Source organism: Salvelinus sp. IW2-2015, linkage group LG16, assembly GCF_002910315.2.
Source record: "Salvelinus sp. IW2-2015 linkage group LG16, ASM291031v2, whole genome shotgun sequence".
NCBI lineage: Eukaryota > Metazoa > Chordata > Actinopteri > Salmoniformes > Salmonidae > Salvelinus > Salvelinus sp. IW2-2015.
In genome coordinates this window covers 34,248,323-34,259,214 of record NC_036856.1, presented here as the reverse complement: position 1 = coordinate 34,259,214, position 10,892 = coordinate 34,248,323, and the positions used below count along the sequence as shown (strand labels likewise).

Sequence of the window (10,892 nt, the reverse complement as noted above, 5' to 3'; positions counted from 1 at the left end):
AGTCAGGCTGTTAGATACTAGAGGAGAGACCCAGTCAGACTGTTAGATACTAGAGGAGAGACCCAGTCAGACTGTTAGATACTAGAGGAGAGACCCAGTCAGACTGTTAGATACTAGAGGAGAGACCCAGTCAGACTGTTAGATACTAGAGGAGAGACCCAGTCAGACTGTTAGATACTAGAGGAGAGACCAGTCAGGCTGTTAGATACTAGAGGAGAGACCCAGTCAGACTGTTAGATACTAGAGGAGAGACCAGTCGACTGTTAGATACTAGAGGAGAGACCCAGTCAGACTGTTAGATACTAGAGGAGAGACCCAGTCAGCTGTTAGATACGAGGAGAGACCAGATCAGACTGTTAGATACTAGAGGAGAGACCAGTCAGACTGTTAGATACTAGAGGAGAGACCCAGTCGGCTGTTAGATACTAGAGGAGAGACCCAGTCAGACTGTTAGATACTAGAGGAGAGACCCAGTCAGACTGTTAGATACTAGAGGAGAGACCCAGTCAGACTGTTAGATACTAGAGGAGAGACCCAGTCAGACTGTTTAGATACTAGAGGAGAGACCCAGTCAGACTGTTAATACTAGAGGAGAGACCCATCAGACTGTTAGATACTAGAGGAGAGACCCGTCAGACTGTTAGATACTGGGAGAGACCAGTAAGACTGTTAGATACTAGAGGAGAGACCCGTCAGATGTTAGATCTAGGGAGAGACCCAGTCAGCTGTTAAGACTAGAGGAGAGACCCAGTCAGACTGTTAGATACTAGAGAGAGAGCCAGTCAGACTGTTAGAATACGGGGAGCGACCAGTCAGACTGTTGATACTAGAGGAGGCCCCAGTCAGCTGTTAGATACTAGAGGAGAGACCCAGTCAGGCTGTTAGATACTAGAGGAGAGACCCAGTCAGGCTGTTAGATACTAGGGAGAGACCCGGTCAGACTGTTAGATACTAGAGGAGAGACCCAGTCAGACTGTTAGATACTAGAGGAGAGACTAGTCACTGTTAGAGACTAGAGGAGAGACCCAGTCAGACTGTTAGATACTAGAGGAGAGACCCAGTCAGACTGTTAGATACTAGAGAGAGACCCAGTCAGACTGTTAGATACTAGAGGAGAGACCCAGTCAGGCTGTTAGATACTAGAGGAGAGACCAGTCAGACTGTTGATACTAGAGGAGAGACCCAGTCAGACTGTTAGATACTAGAGGAGAGACCAGTCAGACTGTTAGATACTAGAGGAGAGACCCAGTCGCTGTTTTAGAACTAGAGGAGAGACCCAGTCAGACTGTTAGATACTAGAGGAGAGACCCAGTCATGCTGTTAGATACTAGAGAGGAGAGACCAGTCAGACTGTTAGATACTAGAGGAGAGACCAGTCAGACTGTTAGATACTAGAGGAGAGACCCAGAAGCTGTTAGATACTAGAGGAGAGCAGTCAGGCTGTTAGTACTAGAGGAGAGACCGTCAGATGTTAGATACTAGAGGAGAGACCCAGTCAGACTGTTAGATACTAGAGGAGAGCCAGTCAGGCTGTTAGATCTAGAGAGAGACCAGTCAGACTGTTAGATATAGAGGAGAGACCCAGTCGGGCTGTTAGAATAGAGGAGAGACCCAGTCAGGCTGTTAGATACTAGAGGAGAAGACCCAGTCAGACTGTTAGATACTAGAGGAGAGACCCAGTCGACTGTTAGATACTAGAGGAGAGACCCAGTCAGTGTTAGATATAGAGAGAGACCAGTCATGCTGTTAGATACTAGAGGAGAGACCCAGTCAGACTGTTAGATACTAGAGGAGAGACCAGTCATGCTGTTAGATACTGAGGAGAGACCCAGTCAGACTGTTAGATACTAGAGGAGAGACCCAGTCAGACTGTTAGATACTAGAGGGAGACCCAGTCATGCTGTTAGATACTAGAGGAGAGACCCAGTCAGACTGTTAGATACTAGAGGAGAGACCCAGTCAGACTGTTAGATACTAAGAGGAGAGACCCAGTCATGCTGTTAGATACTAGAGGAGAGACCCAGTCATCTGTTAGATACTAGAGGAGAGACCCAGTCAGACTGTTAGATACTGAGGAGAGACCAGTCAGACTGTTAGATACTAGAGAGAGACCCAGTCTGCTGTTAGATACTAGAAGGAGAGACCCAGTCAGACTGTTAGATACTAGAGGAGAGACCCATCTAGACTGTTAGATACTAGAGGAGAGACCCAGTCAGACTGTTAGATACTAGAGGAGAGACCCAGTCAGACTGTTAGATACTAGAGGAGAGACCCAGTCAGACTGTTAGATACTAGAGGAGAGACCCAGTCAGACTGCTTAGATACTAGAGGAGAGACCAGTCAGACTGTTAGATACTAGAGGAGAGACCCAGTCATGCTGTTAGATACTAGAGGAGAGACCAGTCAGGCTTCATCCATCAAACCTAAGAGTTTTACTGTAACAAGCTGGCCAGTCTTGTTACATGGTGTGAGTGGGTTTTACTATAGACAGACATTAGTATCCACTTTAAATGCCCATCTTGTGATATTTACAGCCGTCACTCTAGCCTGTACTGTGTTCTGGAGGCTCTCATATTACCTCTCAAGTCCTGTGGAGCCGATAGGTTTGATGGTTGGATGTATGGAGGTGCAGGTCGGTGGTGGTGCAGCGGTTAACGATCCTTCTCCTGTGCTTGTGTTTCCCAGGGTGACCGTGGTCCTGCAGGTCCGTTGGGTGCTCCTGGGGAGATGGGGTCCAGGGTAAGTACAGAACTAAGTACACAATGTCTATATGCACCACTTAGAGAGAGTGTCTGGAAGCATTACACTGGTGGCATGTTGGCAGCTCAGTCCCTGCCTCCCAGGGGTTTGGAGGCATATCAAAAGCACTTTTTGTTTTCTTAGTTTCTGTCTTTTCTGTGGTTGATCAACTGTAACTCTGAACCTCAAGGCAGTATCTATACATGATGTAACTACTGTATGGCTCTGTCCCATATCTCAATATAAATGCTATTTCCTCTTTAGTGTTCAGGACACCTATCTTAGAGTTCTGTACACTATCCTCCTATGTTCTCTTCCCCTGTCTGTCTGTGAATGCTTTTCTGTAGTCCCTCTCTCTGTGTCTGTCTGTGAATGTTCTTCTGTAGCCTTGACCTGTGTCCCTCTCTCTCTGTGTCTGTCTGTGAATGCTCTTCTGTAGCCTTGACCTGTGTCTCTCCCTCTCTCTCTCTGTCTGTCTGTGAATGCTCTTCTGTAGCCTTGACCTGTGTCTCTCCCTCTCTCTCTCTCCGTATGGTTAATCCCTGTTTGTGTCTGTGAGCGTTCTAGTGTAGCTGATCTTTGTGAGCACTGCAGTGTTCTGTGGAGTGTCTGGAGACAGAGAGAGACTGGTTGATGTTCCTTGCTGGCTTAGGGCCTGTGGACAGACAGCTCCAGGTTTGTGTCTTTGGTCACCAGCCCTGAGCTTCTGGCTGGCTGGCTGGCTCCCTGGCTGATCGTCTGGCTGCTGACTGGCTGCTTGTCTCCTTGGCTGGCTGGCTGGCTGGCTGACTGGCTGACTGGCTGCCTGTCTCCTTGGCAGCCTCGCTGGCTGGCTGGCTAACTGGTTGACTTGCTGGCTGGCTGGCTGACAGGTTGGCTGGCTGGCTGGCTGTCTCCTTGGCAGCCTCGCTGGCTGGCTGGCTGGCTAACTGGTTGACTTGCTGGCTGTCTGGCTGACAGGTTGGCTGGCTGGTTGGCTGACTGGATGGTTTCCTGGCTGGCTGCAGCCAGTCAGTGGGATGAGTGGTGGTGGCCCTGGCCAAACCTTCCTGTCCTGTAACAGCCACACTGCAGACAAGCAAAACCACAAAGTCAAGGGCTTCAGGAATAATTCAGTGTTGATGTCAGGGTCCTTGTAAAATATAGTTTTCTTTTGGAATGATTGCATAACAGGGATGGAGTTTCATTTGAATGATTTTATTTTAGTTAACCGTTGGCATAGATTGGATGTACAGAGGGAGAGTTGCATACACACACTGCTCCCTGTACTAACCAGAAACCTTGGCTGTGTTCCTCTCTCTTGTTCTCTGGCATTAGTTCGAGCTAAGTATGCTGAAGGAGAGACTCTTCTCAATCAACCAATCAATCAATCAACAATCACATTAATGGTTACATGCCCAGACAAGGAAATTGCCCAAGTCTCCTACAATTAACAGCTTACTTTGCAAAATGTACTTTACTTTCCTCACTAATTGTTTGTCCTTTCTTCTGGTTTCTGTTTTGGTCCAAGGGGTATCCAGGCTTACCTGGCGGTCCCGGCGATGTAGGTCTGCAAGGCCCATTTGTAAGTCTTCAGCAATTAAACTTTGTTGTGAAATATGTCTGACGTTCTATCCCACTCATATAATGTTAGGATAGCATTTTCTCTCCCTCTCTCTCTATCCCTATCTCTCTCTCTCTCGCTCTCTCAATTTAATTCAATTCAATTCAAAGGGCTATATTGGCATGGGAAACATATCTTTACATTGCCAAAGCAAGTGAAATAGATAATAAACAAAAGTGAAATAAACAATAAAAAGTTTACAGTAAACATTTTCAAAGGAATACAGACATTTCAAATGTCATATTATGGCTATGTACAATGTTATAACGATGTGCAAATAATTAAAGTACAAAGGGGAAAATAAATAAACATAAATATGGGTTGTATTTACAATGGTGTTTGTTCTTCACTGGTTGCCCTTTTCTTGTGGCAACAGGTCACATATCTTGCTGCTGTGATGCACACTGTGGTATTTCACCCAATAGATATGGGAGTTCATCAAAATTGGATTTGTTTTCGAAATCTTTGTGGAACTGTGTAATCTGAGGGAAATATGTATCTCTAATATGGTCATACATTTGGCAGGAGGTTAGGAAGTGCAGCTCAGTTTCCACCTCATTTTGTGGGCAGTGTGCACATAGCCTGTCTTCTCTTGAGAGCCAGGTCTGCCTACGACGGCCTCTCTCAATGACAAGGCTATGTTCACTGAGTCTGTACATTATCAAAGCTTTCCTTAATTTTGGGTCAGTCACAGTGGTCAGGTATTCTGCCACTGTGTACTCTCTGTTTAGGGCCAAATAGCATTCCAGTTTGATCAGTTTTTTGGTTAATTCTTTCCAATGTGTCAAGTAATTATCTTTTTGTTTTCTCATGATTTGGTTCGGTCTAATTGTGTTCCTGTCCTGGGGCTCTGTGGAGTCTGTTTGTGTTTGTGAACAGAGCCCCAAGACCAGCTTGCTTAGGGGACTCTTCTCCAGGTTCATTTCTCTGTAGGTGATGGCTGTGTTACGGGAAGGTTTGGGAATCGCTTCCTTTTAGGTGTTTGAAGAATTTGGATTTGGATCATTAGCGGGTATCGGCCTAGTTCTGCTCTGCCTGCATTATTTGGTGTTTTACATTGTACACATTTTTGTAGAATTCGACATGCAGAGTCTCAATTTGGTATTTGTCCCATTTTGTGAATTCTTGGTTGGTGAGCGGACCCCAGACAACCTCATAACCATAAAGGGCAATGGGTTCTATAACTGATTTAAATTTGATGTTCCTTTTGATTGCATAGAAGGCCCTTCTTGCCTTGTCTCTCAGATCATTCACAGCTTTGTGAAAGTTACCTGTGGTGCTGATGTTTAGGCCGAGGTATGTATAGTGTATTGTGTGTTAGAGGGCAAATGTGTCTATATGGAATTTGTATTTCCAAATCAAATCAAAGTTTATTTTGTTACATGCGCCGAATACAACAGGTGTAGACCTTACAGTGAAATGCTTACTTACAGGCTCTAACCAATAGCGCAAAAAAGGTGTTAGGTGAACAATAGGTAAGTAAAGAAATAAAACAACAGTAAAAAGACAGGCTATATACAGTAGCGAGGCTATAAAAGTAGTGAGGCTACGTGCAGACACCGGTTAGTCGGGCTGATTGAGGTAGTATGTACATGTAGATATGGTTAAAGTGACTATGCATATATGATGAACAGAGAGTAGCAGTAGCGTAAAAGAGGGGTTGGCGGGTGGTGGGTGGRGGGTTGCGGGACACAATGCAGATAGCCCGGTTAGCCAATGTGCGGGAGCACTGGTTGGTCGGCCCAATTGAAGTAGCATGTACATGAATGTATAGTTAAAGTAACTAMGCATATATGATAAACAGAGAGTAGCAGCAGCGTAAAAAGATGGTTTAGGGGGGGGCACACAATGCAAATAGTCCGGGTAGCCATTTGATTGCTTGTTCAGGAGTCTTATGTCTTGGGGGTAAAAACTGTTGAGAAGCCTTTTTGTACTAGACTTGGCACTCCGGTACCGCTTGCCATGCGGTAGTAGAGAGAACAGTCTATGACTGGGGTGGCTGGGGTCTTTGACAATTTTTAGGTCCTTCCTCTGACACCGCCTGGTYTAGAGGTCCTGGATGGCAGGKAGCTTYGCCCCAGTGATGTACTGGGCCGTACGCACTACCCTCTGTAGTGCCATGCGGTCAGAGGCCGAGCAATTGCCGTACCAGGCAGTGATGCAACCAGTCAGGATGCTCTCGATGTTGCAGCTGTAGGTCCTTTTGAGGATCTCAGAACCCATGCCAAATCTTTTTAGTTTCCTGAGGGGGAATAGGCTTTGTCGTGCCCTCTTCACAACTGTCTTGGTGTGTTTGGACCATTCTAGTTTGTTGTTGATGTGGACACCGAGGAACTTGAAGATCTCAACCTGCTCCACTACAGCCCCGTCGATGAGAATGGGGGCGTGCTTGGTCCTCCTTTTCCGGTAGTCCACAATCATCTTCTTAGTCTTGGCTATGTTGAGGGATAGGATGTTATTCTGGCACCACACGGCCAGGTCTCTGACCTCCTCCCTATAGACTGTCTCGTCGTTGTCTGTGATCAGGCTGCTGTTGTGTCGTCTGCAAACTTAATGATGGTGTTGGAATCATGCCTGGCCATGCAGTCGTGGGTGAACAGGGAGTACAGGAGGGGACTGAGCACGCACCCCTGTGGAGCTCCAGTGTTGAGGATCAGCGTGGCAGATGTGTTGCTACCTACCCTCACCACCTGAGGGCGGCCCGTCAGGAAGTCCAGGATCCAGTTGCAGAGGGAGGTGTTTAGTCCCAGGATCCTTAGCTTAGTGATGAGCTTTGAGGGTATTATGGTGTTGAATGCTGAGCTGTGGTCAATGAATAGCGTTCTCACATAAGTGTTCCTTTTGTCCAGGTGGGAAAGGGCAGTGTGGAGAGCAATAGAGATTGCATCATCTGTGGATCTGTTTGGGCGGTATGCAAATTGGAGTGGGTCTAGGGCTTCTGGGATAATGGTGTTGATGTGAGCCATGACCAACCTTTCAAAGCACTTCATGGCTACGGACGTGAGTGCTACGGGTCTGTAGTCATTTAGGCAGGTTGCCTTTGTGTTCTTGGGCACAGGGACTATGGTGGTCTACTTGAAACATGTTGGTATGACAGACTCAATCAGGGATATGTTGAAAATGTCAGTGAAGACACCTGCCAGTTGGTCAGCAACATGCCCGGAGCACACGCCCTGGTAATCCGTCTGGCCCCGCAGCCTTGTGTATGTTGACCTGTTTAAAGGTCTTACTCACGTCGACGGAGAGCGTGATCACACGGTCATCCGGAACAGCTGATGCTCTCATGCATGCCTCAGTGTTGCTTGCCTCGAAGCGAGCATAGAAGTGATTTAGCTCGTCTGGTAGGCTCGTGTCACTGGTCCCGTTGTAGTCTGTAATAGTTTGCAAGCCCTGCCACATAAGACGAGCGTCGGAGCCGTTGTAGTATGATTCAATCTTAGCCCTGTATTGACGCTTTGCCTGTTTGATGGTTCGTCGCAGGGCATAGCAGGATTTCTTGTAAGCTCCCGGGTTAGAGTSCCGCACCTTGAAAGCYGCAGCMCTACCCTTTAGCTCAGTGCGAATGTTGCCTGTAATCCATGGCTTCTGGTTSMGGTATGTACGTACAGTCAKTGTGGGGACGACGTCCTCGATGCACTTATTGATAAAGCCAGTGACTGATGTGGTGTTCTCCTCAATGCCATCGGAAGAATCCCGGAACATGTTCCAGTCTGTGATAGCAAAACAGTCCTGTAGTTTAGCATCTGCTTCATCTGACCACTTTTTTATAGACCGAGTCACTGGTGCTTCCTGCTTTAATTTTTGCTTGTAAGCAGGAATCAGGAGGATAGAGTTGTGGTCGGATTTACCAAATGGAGGGCGAGGGAGAGCTCTGTGTGTGGAGTACAGGTGATCTAGAATTGTTTTCCCTCTGGTTGCACATTTAACATGTTGATAGAAATTTGGTAGAATTGATTTAAGTTTCCCTGCATTAAAGTCTACGGCCACTAGGAGCGCCGCCTCTGGGTGAGTGGTTTCCTGTTTGCTTATTTCCTTATACAGCTTACTGAGTGCGGTCTTAATGCCAGCATATGTCTGTGGTGGTAAATAAACAGCCACGAAAAATATAGCTGAAAACTCTCTAGGCAAGTAGTGTGGCCTGCATACTCTACTTCATGCGAGCAAAATCTAGAGACTTCCTTAGATTTCGTGCACCAGCTGTTGTTTACAAATATGCACAGACCGCCCCCTCCCCCCCCCTCGTCTTACCGTAGTGTGCTGTTTTATCTTGCCGGTGCAGCGTATATCCTGCTATCTGAATATCCATCGTCATTCAGCCACGATTCCGTGAAACATAGGATATTAGAGTTTTTGATGTCCCGTTGGTAGGATATTCGTGATTGTACCTCATCTAATTTATTGTCCAATGATTGCATGTTGGCGAGTAGTATTGACGGTAACGGCAGCTTTGCCGGGTCCTGACCAGGCATCCGGCTCTTTGTCCTCAGTACCTACGTCGCTTCCTCTTGAAAATAATGGGGATGTCGGTCCTGTGGGGTGTTTGGAGAATGTCTTGTTGTGGTCTTTGTTGTGGAAAAAATCTTTGTCTAATCCGAGGTGAGTGATCGCTGTCCTGATATCCAGAAGCTCTTTTTGCCAAAAGATATGGTTGCAGAAACATTATGTACAAAATAAGTTACAAATAATGCAACAAAAAAAACACATAGTAGCACAATTGGTTGGGTGCCTGTAAAACTGCTGCCATTTCTTCCGGTGCCATTTTATTTGTGATCCTGGCAACTGGACCTTTTGTGCGACACCGTTATTTTTGTCTTGCTGAGATTTACTGTCAAGGCCCAGATCTGACAGAATCTGTTAAGAAAATCTAGGTGCTGCTGTAGGCCCTCCTTGGATGGGGACAGAAGCACTAGATCATCAGCAAACAGTGGACATTTGACTTCAGATTCTAGTAGGGTGAGGCCAGGTGCTGCAGACTGTTCTAGTGCCCTCGCCAATGTGTTGATATATACGGTACCAGTCAAAAGATTGAACAAACCTACTCATTCAAGGGTTTTTCTTTATTGGTACAATGTTTTACATTGTAGAATAATAGTGAAGACATAAACACTTTGAAATAACACATAAGGAATCATGTCGTAAACAAAAAAGTGTTAAATAAATCCAAATATATTTTATATTTGAGATTCTTCAAAGTAGCCACCCTTTGCCTTGATGACATCTTTGCACACTCTTGGCATTCTCTCAACCAGCTTCATGAGGTAGTCACCTGGAATGCATTTCATTTAACAGGTTTACCTTGTTAAAAGTACATTTGAGGAATATCTTTCCTTCTTAATGCATTTGAGCCAATCAGTTGTGTTGTGACAAGGTAGGGGTGGTAAAGAGAAGATAGCCCTATTTGGTAAAAGACCAAGTCCATATTATGGCAAGAACAGCTCGAATAGGCAAAGAGAAACGACAGTCCATCATTACTTTAAGACATGAAGAGGATAAGTTCATTTGAGTTACCAGCCTCAGAAATTGCAGCCCAAATAAATGCTTCACAGAGTTCAAGTAACAGACACAACTCAACATCAACTGTTCAGAGGAGACTGTGTGAATCAGGCATTCATGTTCAAATTGCTGTAAAGAAACCACTACTAAAGGACACCAATAAAAAGAAGAGACTTGCTTGGGCCAAAAAACATGAGCAATGGACATTAGACTGGTGGGAATCTGTCCTTTGGTCTGATGAGTGCATCTTTGAGATTTTTGGTTCCCACTATGAAGCATGGAGGAGGAGGTGTGAGGGTGCTTTGCTGGTGACACTGTGTGTGATTTATTTAGAATTCAAGGCTCACGTAACCAGCATGGTTGCCACAGCATTCTGCAGTGATACGCCATCCCATCTGGTTTGTGCTTAGTGGGACTATCATTTGTTTTTCAACAGGACAATGATCCAGCACACAATGATCCAGCACACCTCCAGGCTGTGTAAGGGCTATTTGACCTCCACAATTGCCCAACCTCAACCCAATCTCAATCAATCTCAATCAAATTGAGATGGTTTAAGAGAGAGATTTACCTCTCTGCACTCTCTCTTCTCTCGCTCTCGTTCGCGGTCTCTCCCCTCTGTCTCTCTCTCTCTCTCCCCTCTCTCTCTAATCTCCCTCTTTCTCTCTCTCCTCTCTCTCTCGCGCTCCCACTCTCTCTCTCTCCCTCTCCTCTCTCCCCTCTCTCCTTCCCTCTCTCCCCTCTTCTCTCTCTCCCCCTTCTCTCTCTCTCTCTCTCTCCCTCCCCTTTTCTCTCTCCTCTCTCTCTCTCTCTTCTCTCCCCCCTTCTCTCTCTCCCTCTCTCTCTCTCCCCCCCCTCTCTCTCTTCTCTCTCTCCCGTCTCTTCTCTCTCTATCCTCTCTCTCCCTCTTCTCTCCCCCCTCTCTTCTCCTCCCTCTTTCTCTCTCTCTCCCCACTCTCTCTCCTCTCCTCTCTCTCTCCCTCTCTCTCCCCACTCTCTCTCCACTCTCTCTCTCTCCTCCCTCTCTCTCTCTCTCTCTCTCTCCTCTCTCTCTCCG

The 10,892-nt window shown here is 46.3% G+C and overlaps 1 protein-coding gene across 1 annotated transcript in view; it reads left to right on the top strand.

Annotated features, from left to right (window-relative positions):
* The first annotated feature begins 2,620 nt into the window (after positions 1-2,620).
* LOC111975477 (collagen alpha-1(XXIV) chain-like) overlaps positions 2,621-10,892 on the top strand; it is a 69,872-nt gene continuing 61,600 nt past the window's right edge. The window contains exons 1-3 of the mRNA XM_070447430.1: positions 2,621-2,632; positions 2,686-2,739; positions 4,250-4,303. Of these exons, the coding sequence (XP_070303531.1) occupies positions 2,621-2,632; positions 2,686-2,739; positions 4,250-4,303 (120 nt within the window). The remainder of the gene's footprint in view (positions 2,633-2,685; positions 2,740-4,249; positions 4,304-10,892) is intronic.